Source organism: Dromaius novaehollandiae, chromosome 1 (genome assembly GCF_036370855.1).
Source record: "Dromaius novaehollandiae isolate bDroNov1 chromosome 1, bDroNov1.hap1, whole genome shotgun sequence".
NCBI lineage: Eukaryota > Metazoa > Chordata > Aves > Casuariiformes > Dromaiidae > Dromaius > Dromaius novaehollandiae.
The window spans coordinates 20,905,071-20,919,612 of record NC_088098.1 but is presented as its reverse complement, the minus strand read 5'-3'; the positions used below and the strand labels follow the sequence as shown (position 1 = coordinate 20,919,612).

Here is a 14,542-nt window from a genome sequence, read left to right as displayed (position 1 = left end):
TGCAGAGATCTTATATTTAGAATCTATTTTAAAAATAAAAACACACTGTTAAAAATAACTTGGCAAAAAAGGAAATGCTAAACACAAAATACCTAACTATTGCTCTCTGGGCATAAAGAAATAGAGCATCTTTTTATCTGAAGGGCAAACTGTAGGTTGTGCTAAGCTACACAGGAGAACTGTCTGGAACTACAGCATTCAACAAAAGATTAAGTCCATGCACTTCTTATAATTACGTATGAGTATAAACTATGGGCTCTCACTTGAACTTATAAATTATCGTATAGTTGCAAATGCCACCAAGAATAATGCAAGGCTTATACTGGCAGATATTAGATATTTTATTTTATGTTTTGGGAAAGAATAGGTTACCTGCAGATGTCTCAACAGTGTATCATTCCAACTGCACAGCTAATAACTGCATTATGTGTACATGCAACAGTTCCTCTGATACTTTCTCTGCAATACTCCTCTACTTCCTCTCCAAAACTGTTGAGCAATATTGCTATGTAATTCCAAACAGCTGCTGTGTTCACCCTAGTGTCTCTACATCAGTAGCAAGTGAAATGATTTATATATATAGTTTGTATATCTGTTGTCAATGTTTGTAAAGCACACTGAGATTCCTCCTGAGGGATAAGAGCAGCTATATGAAAGCAAGAGCATTAAGATCATCATTGTGTACAATGCAGTTTATCTTTATCCATGTGGTAGAAACAGGCATTGAGGAAAGGGATAGTCAGCAGAGATGGCACAAAGCACTTGCTCTGAGCAGATCCCAGGCAGGAATGGTTTGTGCTGTCAAAGATAAGCAAGCTCATCTCACACTGTTATTAGAGATCATGACAATGTACTGATACAACATGATTAAAAAGTGTTGGCTGTGTAAAAAGGAAAGAAGACTGGGAATGGGATGACCTTTATTCAGTAGAATTTATTTGTCCCCCTTGTGTTCCCTGTTTTCGTGTGATTCAGACAGGGAAAGGGGCAATAAAGTCTGTTGCACCCTTTGCACCCAACTGCATGTGTTGCTGAATAATGAAATACACCATCAGGATCAGCAAAAAAAGGACGCTGGTTGGCTTCACAAAATGAACAGCGAGTTTTCCTTCTTTTAATCAAAGGTTGAGGAGTCTGTGAGTCATGAAATCTTCCTATTTGCACGCAGCAGATTTCTTTTTTTCCAGTGCTTCCCTGTGGCCAGTTTCTCCTCTTGACCAACCTTCCAAGATGTATCCTTACCTGCTTCCTGTCAGCAGCACCATCAAAACTCCTGCACTTTTTTACTATTCATGACTCTTTTGTCTTTTTGATAAGCAAGTCAGCCTAAATATTCTCACCATCAAAATGCATTAGATTAGTGGTTGTCCCATAGCTTGTTTCTACCTAGCTTTCGCTAAACTTCTGGTTACCTTCCCAGCAGCTGTTGGGAATGCTGTTTTCAAAACTAACCTGAGCAAAAAGGCAGCCCACATGCACGTGTTTTTCAGTGAAAGCTGATCACTGTTTGTGATGCGGCTGAGTTGTTAAGCTACAGTCTGGATCTGGAATCTGCCTTCCCAACGGCCTGGGATGTTCTGCTTGCAGGGTGTGCTGCTGGGACTTGTATGGAAAAAGTCTGTCTTTGAGTTAGGCTGCTGAATCTAATGCCCAAGCAAAGACTGGTTTTGGTTCAACTTCATCTTTAAATTTATCTCACTTTTCTTTCCCCAGCATACATGAATGGAATTATCTTTCTTTCCCTTGTGACTGCACATTTACGACATCAGGAGAGATGGTCTGGACAGTGGAATCATCTGGCATAGAGAAAAGCAGCTGAAAAATTATTCCTTCAAATGCCTTCAGCGCATGCTTTATCCTGTTTGCTCTGCTGATACCACTGTTAAATGTAGGTGATGACACATCTTTTTCAAGAACAGTACTGTGTGCACAATTTTCAAGTTACGCCAGTCTCTAGGGAGAAAGAGCTACAGCTTGTCCCATCAGTCTGCCTCACGGTCCTATTTAGAAGTCAGGCAAGATTACTGACCCTTTGTCTCTTTAGGGCAGTTTGGACTCTGCATTCAACCTGGGCCTGTAGAAGCAGCATACAGAAATGGCTATATGTTTTTGTGTGTGTGTGTGTGTGTGTGTGTGTGTGTGTGTGTGTGTACATATATATGTGTGTAAACATAAAATAGGGAGGAGGGGGAAAATCACAGCATGAGTAGTGAGGGGAGGAGGAAAGCTCAGAGATCATGAGGAAGAAAATGAAGGAGAGCAGAGCACATGTGACATGGCTGAGAAAGAACACCAAGGGGGTGCTAAGGGGCAAACACAGGGGAGACGGGAGTCTAGGAACGTGCAAGAGGGTGAGGACCAGGCACTCAGAGGCTGTGCCCTGTGCGGCAGCCAAGCCTGGAGGGGGCACGCAATGGAGAGGAAGGAGAGAAGCCCAGGGCCACCGCGTGAGCAGGGAGGAGGAGAGCAAAGGGGACAGCGTGAGAAGGAGGGATAGTGCAGGAGTGTCAGACAGGGAGCGTGGGGGACGTGCAGCGAGGAGAGGGCAGGAGGGACCATGCTGCAGAGGCGAGTGAGGACAGCACAAGGCATGCAGGGAGGGCTGGGCTGGGGGCGCAAGGGGCCCCTGGCCAGGGGTGATGAAGGCAGCCCAGCAGGAGGGAGGCATGCAAGATCATCGTGGTGGGGAGGGCAAGGCAGGAGAGCTCAAGGGATGGGGCACTGGTGCCCACGTAAGGCAGAGCATCAAGGAGAGGCTGACTGAGAGTGAGGGGTGCAGAAGAGGCAGGAAAAGGAGAGAGTGAGCACTGCAGCTAGACAAGCAAAAAAAGAGGATGGGAAATCCCAGACATGCACTGTAGTTACATGTTTTTACCATGCTCTATGGCAGTTGGATCTGTTCCTGCGGTGTGGGACTGCAGTTCAAAACAAGCCAAAGCATCTGTCTGACGAGCTGTCCTCAGGCTCTGTGACTGAAATAGCCGTGTCCTGGGGACAGGCCATATCGCACTCCTGAGGACAAGGTTGTACAATGCTCACTTTGCTTTCCTGCAGTTTGCCCTGCTCTCAGCAAAGAGGAAGTAGAATTTAAACTATGTTTTTTGCCCTGCTCAGGGGTGAATAGCACCTATCAGTTGTTGATCACATCCTTTCAACGATGGGGCCATCAAGGCCAAAGTATAGAAACTTGTAAGAAGCAGAACAAAATTTCCTAGACTGTCGCTTGAAATATTTCATTGCTTGGAAAGAGAAAAAAAGACATGAGCACTTAGAAGTGTTCCTTTTCTGAAACCTAGAAAATAGATCACCTGTGTTAGAAAAGATTGGAAAGTCTTGTCTAACACCTAGCTGCTGAAGAGTGGACTCAATCCCACTTAAAGCCAGAAACTTGCACACTATGTATCTGAAATGATGAAATGAATCCTGTGCCAATAAAATAGGCTCTCTGTTCTTTAATTTTCTCTGATCTTAGTCCATATACTGAAGAGAACAAATATTTATGTCATTTTGTTGACTGAATGATGAGTTTTCATGGCCTGTAAGTGGAATGGATAGGCTATTGCCCACATACAGGATTTCAGCAAGGTGTTAGGGACATGAGTCTGTGTTTTCTGTTAGCATGTGGCAAAGCACTTGGGAGGACTGGCCCTAAACAGCTGTCAGTGTAGCCATTATAACATCTATAGATGCTGTATACATAAAGCTCATGCTCCACTTTCATTGCGTATGTATCAGCAGGTGGTTCATTGTGCCACTGCTTGTTTGAGTCAGCTCACACCTCACTATCACAAGATCTCCTCCTAAGCTGTTCATACTGGTGTCACAGTTTCACTTGGAATATTCCAGGAAAGGTAATATCAATATTAGGCATTTTTTTCTTATTAAGTATTGTACAGGAAGCCATGTGAGAAATAGATTTGTAGCATAGTTTTGGATTTTTCTGTTTTTTAGGGAAAAAATCAACAATTAAATCCAAAATAGTGTGTTAAAAAGTTATTCAAAAGGTTATTCAAAAAGAAAAAAAAATCAGAAGCTGGACACTCGGTCACTCAACTTTATTTCAGAGCACTGAGTTTTTCAACTGACCTTTGCCTGATTCAGTATCTAGACTGGGAAGTGCATTGGGATGTGCAGCCTTCTATTTATCTCATTTTTTGCAGATATCTGAACACGTATAATGTCTGAGAAATGGAACTGTTAAATGAGAATCAAAAGTTTTATGTTGGAATTCTAATACTAGGAAAACAAAATTACCACTATCTCCACAAGAAAGTTCCTGAGAGAAGTCAATTAAATCATAATTAAACTGTTTGTGTGATAACCTGTGATCTGAACTGTAGAAGTGATGGGCAACTTCAGCAATGGCTGATGCCCACAGGAGCTGAGCACTGACCAGCTGAAGTGCTACATAATGCCAAGTACTCTGAAAAAGTGAATCCTGAATGAGTCATAACAAGCACTTCAAATTAATGGATACTTTTGGTCTTAATGTCTCTGTACCTTTATTCTTTCTCTTTACAATGGAAATAATATCACCAGCTCTCCTGAAAGGGCTCTTAGACAAATAAAGTCTTAGTATGATGAAGAAGAAGGCCAAAACAAAATACTGAAAGGCTGTTTGTTAAATATGCATGATCTCTCCCGTACACTGAACAAGAGTAAGGCCCCTGGGGACTCAGGTGTCCAAGATCAAAGTATATGACTATAGACTTATGCCGTCAAGAACTGTGTTATGGTGCCCATCAACAGGTCAGCAATAACAAACACAATTTCAGCATTTCCTGACCTGTGAGTGCTTGACTTTTTGATCTTAGCATAATTTCTGTGTGTGTAACACACCATATGTTACAGAATTATTATTTTTCTTGTAATTGTTCTAGAGGGCATTTTAAAAGTTCATGGGTTTTGTCCTTATCCATCTCCCTATAAAAAATGGGTCCTAAATTATAAGTGAAATGTACAGCATTAAGAAGAACCCAAATCTCTCATAACCTCATCCGACTGTGCCAATCCCCCCCTATCCAGGGCAGACCCTTACAATAAAATAGCTTGTCCGTATTTTGTAGCATCTTTAAAATTCGTTGTCTCATGGCTAGAATCAAGCAGTGGCTAACCTCTGTTTCTCATTCTGTAAACCTCCATTTCTATCACTGGAAGGCTGAAAAGCCCTTGAGATTTTGCATATGGAAAATCATTGTCACGGGCCCACTGTTGTATCTTGCAAGGGTTAGCACTGAAGGCAATATTCATGTCACAGTGAAGGGCTGGAAGAAATCATCCTTTAGAATGTTGTTTTAAAAATGAGCAACATGTTCCTTTCTGAAAGTTTTTGAGTTTGGAAAATCAGAATTATATGTAGGAAATAGGAAACAGACAAGGTAGGCAGCTCTATATTTTGTGGCTTATACTGTGGACTCTCAACCTAGGAAAATTCTGAGAATTAGAGACTCCTTTTTATCTGAGAAAAAAAGGAAAAGTAGAAATCTAAGAAATTATGGAAAACAGTATATGTGAATAGATTTCATTTTGAGTTTATCAGCGTGTCTTTGCTTTTAATATTGTACATATTATTGTTGTACATGTTAGTTTTGTACTTATAAAATATGGTACATTTCAAACAGCATTTCTGTTTCATTCAATCAGCATTCTCCAGCAGAAAATTTGTCCAGTATATTTTTTTAACCTGCTCCATCAAAATGTTTGCAAAAGATGTTTCCTGCAAAAATGCTCACAATAAATTTAATTTTATTGTGCTGCTTCTCCAGTAAGTCAAATGATAGCAAAGCAAACCATTGCCCTAGATATACCGAAGAAATAAAATTGCTAGGAGTTCTGACATATACATTTAATTAATTCCAACATCACAGTACACAAAGCAAGGTTAAGAGAAAAAAAAGTACTTATTATTTATTTCTTTTGTTTCATGTTTTACAGGAATTTGGTCTAAGCATCATTTTTGCAAGTGCAATAAGAAAAATGAACAGAACTTCTACTCACTCACAGTCTTGTCTAGACACATCATCCAAGTTTCTTATTCTTTGCAATATCTTATGAAATCATGAAGGTAACACACATGTCTTCTTAAGCCAAATCATTTTGCATAGTTCTCCTTTTCATTTTATGCAAAGATTTGGTCAGTACAAATAAATAACCTGCAAATATTTATTTAGATTACAAATGCACAATATTCTTTAGTCTGCTTTATTAATATTTCCTGTGTTAGGAAAGCCTAAGCTTCTTTGATTCCACTGCTTTAGCAAACTAAGTAAATTCACATAAAATCACTGGGTAACATAGATATCACTGGATAAAATTCACATAGAAAAGTGGCAAGAGGAGAAATGGAATTTATTTGTGAAATCTGTCCATGAGAATCAAGCTGAATCTTCTCTGTACATTGCTAGTAAATCAATATGCAAAATTAAAAAATGAATGAACAATTTGGCTAAATATCATGCACTCAGTACTAACACCTAATCCCTACTAACCAAAGAGAGGTGATCCTGGACAAGGACAATATTCCAAACTCTTTTCACTTCCTCTTCCATTACATGGTCTGTTAAAATATTAACTAAGAATAAAAACACTAGGTTTTATCATTTAATAACGCTAACATTTATCATTATAGAAGTGCTCCTATTTTACTATATCAAAAACAACCTTTTCTCTTTCTTTCTCTCTCTCTCTCATAGAACAAAGGCTCTTAGGCATTGCTGGCCTCAGTGTTTCAGAAGAACATCTGTAGTTGACCATCATTCACTGTTAGTATAGAAAAAAGAGTGTGAAGTTTAGCCTTTCATTCTGTGGTTTCTCATATTGAATGATACCCATCCATAAAAAGATAATATCAGAATAATATATCATTTATTAGAGGACATGGTAATGTATATACTCATATAAAAATAGAATTTAAGGGCTGCAAATCAATGACCTATAGCAAGCAATAGACTTTTACCAAAATGGCCACTAGAGGCCTTCATCTGCTAGGTTCTATCAGATTTAATAGAATTATGTTGTGCACAGAGGACAAGGTCCACCCTAAAGCTCTGTGAAATTCTATTAACTTCAGTAGTGCAATGTAATCCTCCATGTAAAAAAAATCTTGCATAAGCTTCAAATAAACATGGCAAGTTGATTCTCCCTCAGATCATTCTTGAAAAGGAGAATCAATAAATAATCCAGTTGTGTGATTTGTCACAGGCTAGGCATGACACTGCCCAAGTGGTGCTTCCTGCACACTCCGGCATGCCAGCCTTCTCCGTTCATGTTGCATTCCTACTGATTGCGGTCTTCCAAATGCCTCGGCACGATAACATTATAGCTCCATGAGATAACCATGAAAATGAGAACAACTCCACTGCACAGCTGTGAGCTTGTTTTATTTCCAACCCCTGTGGCAGCTCAGGATTAAATGTATTTTTTATTGTTCTTTCTCTACTGTTGTTCGAATACAAAATCAATGTAATTGTGCCTGTAATTTTATTTCCTGCCGTTCCCCTCTGTGAAGTTGGTATTCTCCCGCTAGAAGGCTGCTCTAAATATGGCAATGGTCAGTGTGTCAATAATCCCCCTCTTCAAGAGACCTACAAACAGTACTGTTGGGACATTCTTTCTGTTCAGATGTCTAGCTGACGTCTGATGCTTAAAACAGAGCATGCGTTCATCCCTTCATGCATTGTCGTAAGCCCCCGATGATTACTCTTAAAAGGGTGCCTCAGCTAGTCAGGGAAACAGTTGCTGACCAAACGAGATACAGCTTACTTGATTCAGCCTTCTTGAATGCCTAATCATTTTAGTTTTATACCAGCCTGATCAAACGGGACCATGTCTACCTTTGGCTACAGAAGAGAGCTTAGTAAATATGAAGACATTGATGAAGATGAGCTCCTTGCTTCTCTGACCGAAGAGGAGCTGAAGGAGTTGGAGAGGGAGCTGGAGGATATAGAGCCCGATTGTAACCTTCCAGTAGGACAACGGCAAAAGAGTCTGACTGAGAAAACCCCAACAGGGACTTTCAGCAGGGAAGCGCTGATGGCCTATTGGGAGAGGGAGACCAGAAAACTCTTAGAAAAAGAAAGACTGGGCGCATGTGAAAAGGTAAGACACTAAAGTTCTCACTGCTTTCTAAGAATATTTTGGCTTGTCCTTGCATGGCGTGATCTCACTGTTTTTATTGTCTTTTAGTCTCTTTTAGTATTTTTAAGAATGTTGTTAGTGATACTTTTGCATTTGCTAAAGTGCTATATATCAATTAGCTTAGAGAGCCTTTGCTCTCTCCCTCTGGAAGTATCTTAAAAGCTCAGCTGAAAGCAAAAGAAAATCCTGTAAAAACTAACTATCATTAGTGATTAAAATAGTATAGGAATACAATTTTAAAGGGCTGGGTAGAAATTACTGCTAGGTAGTGATGTGGACTTTTGGGTAACTTTTAATGTTGTTTAAAAGATAATAGATTTTTTTTCCTTTCCTTTAAGAAACTCAGTATTGATTTGTGAGAAGCATGTCAGGAAGGGAATTTTGAATACAAAGGATGTCAAAAGTGGAGTAAGGTGGCCAAGAGACTTTGTGCTTGCTGCAAGTGAGGTGTACGACAGCAGGTTTATGTTGCTTTATTCCTGCTGAGAACCTTCAACATGGCACAACATTCTTCTGGCAACTGCTATCAGAGGGTAGTTGTAGAAATTACTTGAAAAGTTGTCTGGAATTGAGCGATCAGTCAAAGTATTTATCCATATTCCTCAAAAAGTAACCAATAGTATTTGTTATGCGATTTGTTCCCCAAAATATAAATTACAATAATAAATGCTCATCCCTGAACTACAAACGAGCAGTATAACTCGGCAGGACTGAAGGATTCAGTCCGAGAAAGTGGAGAGTGTTTTCAGTCTAACTTCAGTCCATGTTGGCATCCCTTGGGCCCTTGCAAAAACAATGCATGAAACTACACTCTTTCAAAAAGCAACTTTTGTTTTCACATTGGCTCCACGTATTTTCAAAGCAAAATGAAGATTTCAGGATGTGTGTAGCTCACAAATTTTTAAGTACTGCTTCATACCAAATTCTGACTCTGCTTATAGAGACAAGTTTTCTCTTTGTTTAAAAAAATATGTAAAAAATGGTGAGGGCAGCTAGTTAGAGGTGAGGGCTCAATCAGAATTTCCAACAGCCTCAATTCACAGAACTGAGTTCATTTGCCCAGGAAATAACTTGCAATTTGTGCATTAGATAAAATATTTTCTTAATCAGATAAAAATCATCTGGATTAAATTAGCCTATAATAATAATATTCAGGATTGGTTTAAAGTACTAGTGAATGGTGGTATAATGTCTTTTTAAGCAAGAACACAGGCCACTAGCTGTCATCAGACCATTAGTATCAGCTTGCAAACATCAACTGCACTCTCTGTTTTGTTAAGTCATAGGGAGGGAACAGCAAGATTAATGTTTTGTTCCAGCTGAATCTTTAACTCCCACCTGGGCAGCTCCAAAGAATGTCCTGAACAGGTCTAGTTCAGTATCTTATGCAATGGCAATTTTTTTTTCTTTTTTGTTGTTTAGATGGCATGAGCAGTGATACTGGCTCAACCTTAAAGTGTATGCAAAAACCATTCTACTTTTTAACCCGATAAGAGAATTTCTAAATGCATCCCTAAATATGTAAATGAGCTGATGTTGAAGGCACAAATACTCTCTCCACAGGAAGAAAACTCTGAGTTTCTTAAAAATGAGCTGCTTCTTGCCCTCACATGTCTGAAAATTAGGCACCTAATCTAACATAATTATTCGGGTTTCTTCTTTAGTTAGTGGAGAGAGACTGCCCCCTCCAGAAGACAAGCATCCTACCTGCCTTTTAGGTAGCCTTTTAGGCTGAATGACTTGCTTTCCATGGGTATTTATCTCTCTGTACTATCTTAGGACTAACTCTTCAACAAGTTTCTACTATGAAGTAAGAGGGAGTCCTGCAAGCTGCCATCGGAAGTCCAGTAGTGAAATGCTAACACAGTAACAGAGCAAGCCTCTATACAACTGCTAAGAGTGCTCAATTTCAAAACTGTTATTCAAATTGTCATTAGTTATGACACCAAATGATGTATGTGACAGGAAACTGAATCTCCGTTTGCTCCCGTAAGTGTAAAAAAAAGAAATTGAAACAATCAAGTAATTTATTTTATTAATCTAGTGTCATCAAAACATACCACCAGTCCATTCAGAGGCACAAGCTTCTGCCCATAAGCAGTCCTGTAGAAGACTCCAGTATATATACCCAGGTAGATAAAAGCGTAGCAAGAAAGAGGCTTTTCTGAATACCTGGTGGTTTTTGGCTTTTAGAAGTTTGCATGTATTTACAGAAGCTGCAGATATAAATCTTGGTCCCATAACGACCCCTGCTTAAATGCAGCCCTATTTCTATATGCAGCACAGTGTCTGTCAGCATAAGGGCCTTCTCACGCAGAATTCACGGTACAAACATGGTAATCGGTCCTGACCTGGCAAGTCCTCCACACACTGAACTCTCCGTGGAGCATACTCAGGACTGTTTCATCAGCATTAAGCTTCTGGGAACTTCAGAATTACTGGCTTGACGGAAATGCAAAATAGTCATTATGTCTCCACTGAATGTTCTCAGTCTTTCTTTAGTATTTTACACAGACTAAAATATGAATGTTGATAGGGCAATGCATACAGAACAACTATATTTTTGCAAAATTTTATCAAAATTAAAAAATGTAAATAGAAAGGAATATACCATGGCTTGGTCTAGGAGACTAGAAAGGACATGTGAGATCTTTTTGGACAAGAGGTTTAAGGCTGGTTGTACTGTGAAGGTCCAGTCGTAGCCTACACAACACTTCCATGCTTCTGGAGTTCTCCAAACGGAGCGTGAGACTTTACTGAGGTAATGACATTTGCTGCTCCTGCATGTGGAGAATTGTGCTTTGCCACCATAACTGGTAAGAGCACCATGCAGAACTTTGAGAAATGGATCCAAATTTGCCATTTTGGTGCACCAAGCACACTAAGATACCTTGGAGTTTAGACAAGACCAGTATATTGTGTAGGCAATGAGTTATAACCAGTTACAGTATGGCAGCTGACCCGTGACAGCTGTTTGTGAGCAAGCACATTCTTAGCTCTTGGTAAACTTGAAGTGGTTTGGGGACTACTGACCTGTGATTACCTGGTACCTGTGGGAATGTGTCTGAATCTTTTCTCCGCAAATAGCGTCTAAGCATGTACAGCCTGTAAAGTGCATCCAGATTCTTTTCTATGTGACTCTTGTAGTTCTGTACTATTTCGTATGTCAATATGCATGTTTACACATGCAAACACTATTTATATACTAAATCAGGACATTCTTTAGCCAGTATGGATGTACTAATACATGCATGGTCTGAGCATTAACACAGCTGTTTAATCTTTATGAAATCAAGAAATTTGTTTCTCACTGATTATGTCCATTCTAAAACTGCAATCTTGTGTCTCTACTGGCAAGGACTCATCCAGATCTATATTACATCACCTTGTGAACATGCCAACACATAGAAAGCATGAAGTATATCCATGTTGCAATATCTTATATCAAGTTTTCTCTTGGTAGAAATCTTTGATGTCAGTAAAACTATTTTAATTTGCACTAAGCATTTGTCTTCTAAAGAAAATGAAAGAAATAGTAATTAAAAGGTATTAGGCACTGAAACAATGTTTCTGTTCTCTTAACTGTCTCTGTTTCTGGGGATTTATTATTAGTTTTTAACCTTAACTTGTATAGTTTTGAGATAACTTTTTTTGTTTAAAATGACAGTAGCTACATTACTGCAATCATGTTTAACACCAACACCTACATTCCTGTTCAGGATTCAGAGCAAGAGGAAGACAATGCAGAAGACATTCAGGAAGAATATTTCACAGAAAGCAACAGTGAAGTGTCTGAGGAAGCATATACTGAAGAGGATGAAGAAGAGGAAGAAGATGAGGAGGAAGATGAAGATGAAAGTGAGGAAGATGAGGATGAAGAAAAGCAAAATGCTGCAGCTGGTGAAAGAACTGTGAATTGTGAAGGTGGCAGGAGTTCTGACCACATTAAACGCAAGAAATGTAACAGCCAGAAGGACAGTGAAAGCTTACTCAATGGCCATGATGGAAAAGACACAGACAGTCTGAGCTCTAAAGCCAGTGCCATCCACCCTTGTGGAAATCCAACAGTTATTGAGGATGCTTTGGAAAAAGTTAGGAACAATGATCCTGACACCACAGAGGTCAATCTGAATAACATTGAAAACATCACTTCACAGATGCTTATACAGTTTTCTCAAGCCCTCAGGGACAACACAGTGGTTAAGTCATTCAGTCTGGCTAACACTCGTGCTGATGACAATGTTGCAATAGCTATTGCTGGTATGTTAAAGGTGAATCAGTATGTAACTAGTCTGAACATCGAGTCAAATTTTGTCACAGGCAAAGGGATACTGGCCATCATGAGAGCTTTGCAGAATAACAAGGTTCTAACAGAATTACGATTCCATAATCAAAGGCATATTATGGGCAGCCAGGTGGAAATGGACATAGTTAAACTGTTGAAAGAGAACACCACTCTAGTCAAGCTGGGATACCACTTTGAGCTTGCTGGACCAAGAATGAGCATGACAAGTATCCTGACAAGAAACATGGATAAACAAAGGCAAAAGCGTATGCAGGAGCAACGGCAACAAGAGTCTAGTTGTGATGGAGCAATCAATCCTAAGACCAAAGTCTTGCAGAAAGGAACACCTCGGTCCTCACCTTATGTATCACCTAAGAGCTCACCGTGGTCCTCTCCAAAGCTCCCTAAGAAAGCATCACCAACGAAAAGTCAAGCCCCAGCTCCAGCTACAGCACCCCCACCTCCCCCACCTCCTCCTCCTCCCCCACCTCCTCCTCCCCCTCCAGTTTTTCCAGAGAAGAAGGTACCAACAAGGAATATAGCTGAAGTCATCAAACAGCAAGAAAGCTCAAAAAAAGCCTTACAAAATGGACAGAAAAAGAAGAAAGGCAAAAAGAGCAAAAAGCATGAGAACAGCATATTGAAAGAAATTAAAGATTCTCTAAAATCAGTCTCAGACAGAAAATCAGAAGAAGGTTCACGACCCTCCACTCGACCCTCCACCCCACAAAGGTCTCTCCATGACAATCTTATGGAAGCAATTCGAGCAAGCAGCATAAAACAGTTAAGGCGGGTAAGTAGGAGATCATATTTCAGCAACCGATCATAGCTCAGAGATAGCACAAGCTTAATTCCTTTTAGTACATATATATTTTATAAAAAGGATTTTTAGAAACATGAATACAAGAAAATACTTGGGAGGAGGCTTTCCTCTGATTGGGCTTTTCTCGGCACACGTTTTATTTCTATCTGACTGTAGTTTTGACAGAAAGTGGGGTACTGCCGCAACCCAAATTCAGGCTTGTTACAGCAAATGATGCTTAGCACTGGGATCTTGAGAGTGTGCCTGGAACTCCAACAGGAATTTCGCCATCTCTGGAGCATAACACATGGCAAATCTGCTATCACAGTGACTCCCCAAAAATGGACTTGCTTTCTTGCTCTAACAAATAAATCACTCAGAGCTAATGCCTTTTCAAACAGCTTTAGGCAAAAGAGGAGAGGAAGGAAATTTTAGCTTTATGGAGTAGATGAACATATCTCTAAGAATCTATAAGGGGCTGAGGTATTATGAAGACTAGATGCTTAGGAACGTATGTAAATTGCAATTACATCTCATCATCATATCACACAGATAAGCAGACAGACAGCTCAGGTGATGATTTCCAGACTGAACAGCAAATGTAATGAATCTCCCCTCTCCTGGTTTTGTAGGTGGAGATTCCAGAAGCCCTTCGGTGAGAGCGTGCATGACAGAAGAACCAGAGCACGACAGTTGTCAAGGGGAGGTTACTGATCTGTTCACTGGTGGTAAAATAGACTGTATAGCAAGCTGCTTCCGAAGTACACTCTTAGATTTGAACCAGTTTTCTTTTCTTTTAAAAGAAACGAACCCACTAAACACTAAACAATGCTTTAAGGATACATCTGCCTTATGATCTGTAAATATGGAAATAATTTTCTTTTTTTTATTTAATGAGATTTCTATTGAGAAATTTCTGCTTATTTAGATATTCTTTTCAATATCTGATTGCACATCACTGTACAAGTTCTTTGCACTGAGATGTAATAGTTTACTGCCCTGCAGTTTCTTTTTCCTTTTTTCTTTTTTTCCATGAATTTACAATAAACATGGTTTGAAGCATCTAAGCAGAAACATAGTCCTGGGTTTCTGTGAGTGTTTGTTTCAAATTTGTAAGCACTAGGAAAGTCTCACAGAAAAGTACCTAGGATCATTCTCAGCTGCACCAAGCCTGTCTGGAGGATGGTACCTGAGCCCATATGTTAGTGCAGTTTCATACTGGCATGGAAGAAACTGGTTCCTAAGGCTACACACAGCTAAAATTAAGCTATGAGCTGTATCCAGCCACTGGTATGCAAAGCCTTAATCCTTGATCTAAC

The 14,542-nt window shown here is 39.6% G+C and overlaps 1 protein-coding gene across 2 annotated transcripts; it reads left to right on the top strand.

The window, feature by feature from the left end:
• On the top strand, positions 1-14,301 carry LMOD2 (leiomodin 2). Of its 2 annotated transcripts, XM_064506899.1 has the most exons (5): positions 1-1,888; positions 5,935-6,064; positions 6,693-8,097; positions 11,856-13,214; positions 13,856-14,301. In XM_064506899.1, the coding sequence occupies exons 3-5, from the start codon at positions 7,825-7,827 to the stop codon at positions 13,880-13,882; spliced, it is 1,659 nt and encodes a 552-aa protein (XP_064362969.1). In that variant the 5' UTR covers positions 1-1,888; positions 5,935-6,064; positions 6,693-7,824; the 3' UTR covers positions 13,883-14,301. The 2 variants fall into 2 exon arrangements, with proteins under 2 accessions (XP_064362969.1, XP_064362974.1); XM_064506904.1 differs by lacking the exons at positions 1-1,888; positions 5,935-6,064 and having other exon boundaries at positions 6,504-6,761; positions 7,845-8,097.
• Positions 14,302-14,542: the final 241 nt, after the last annotated feature.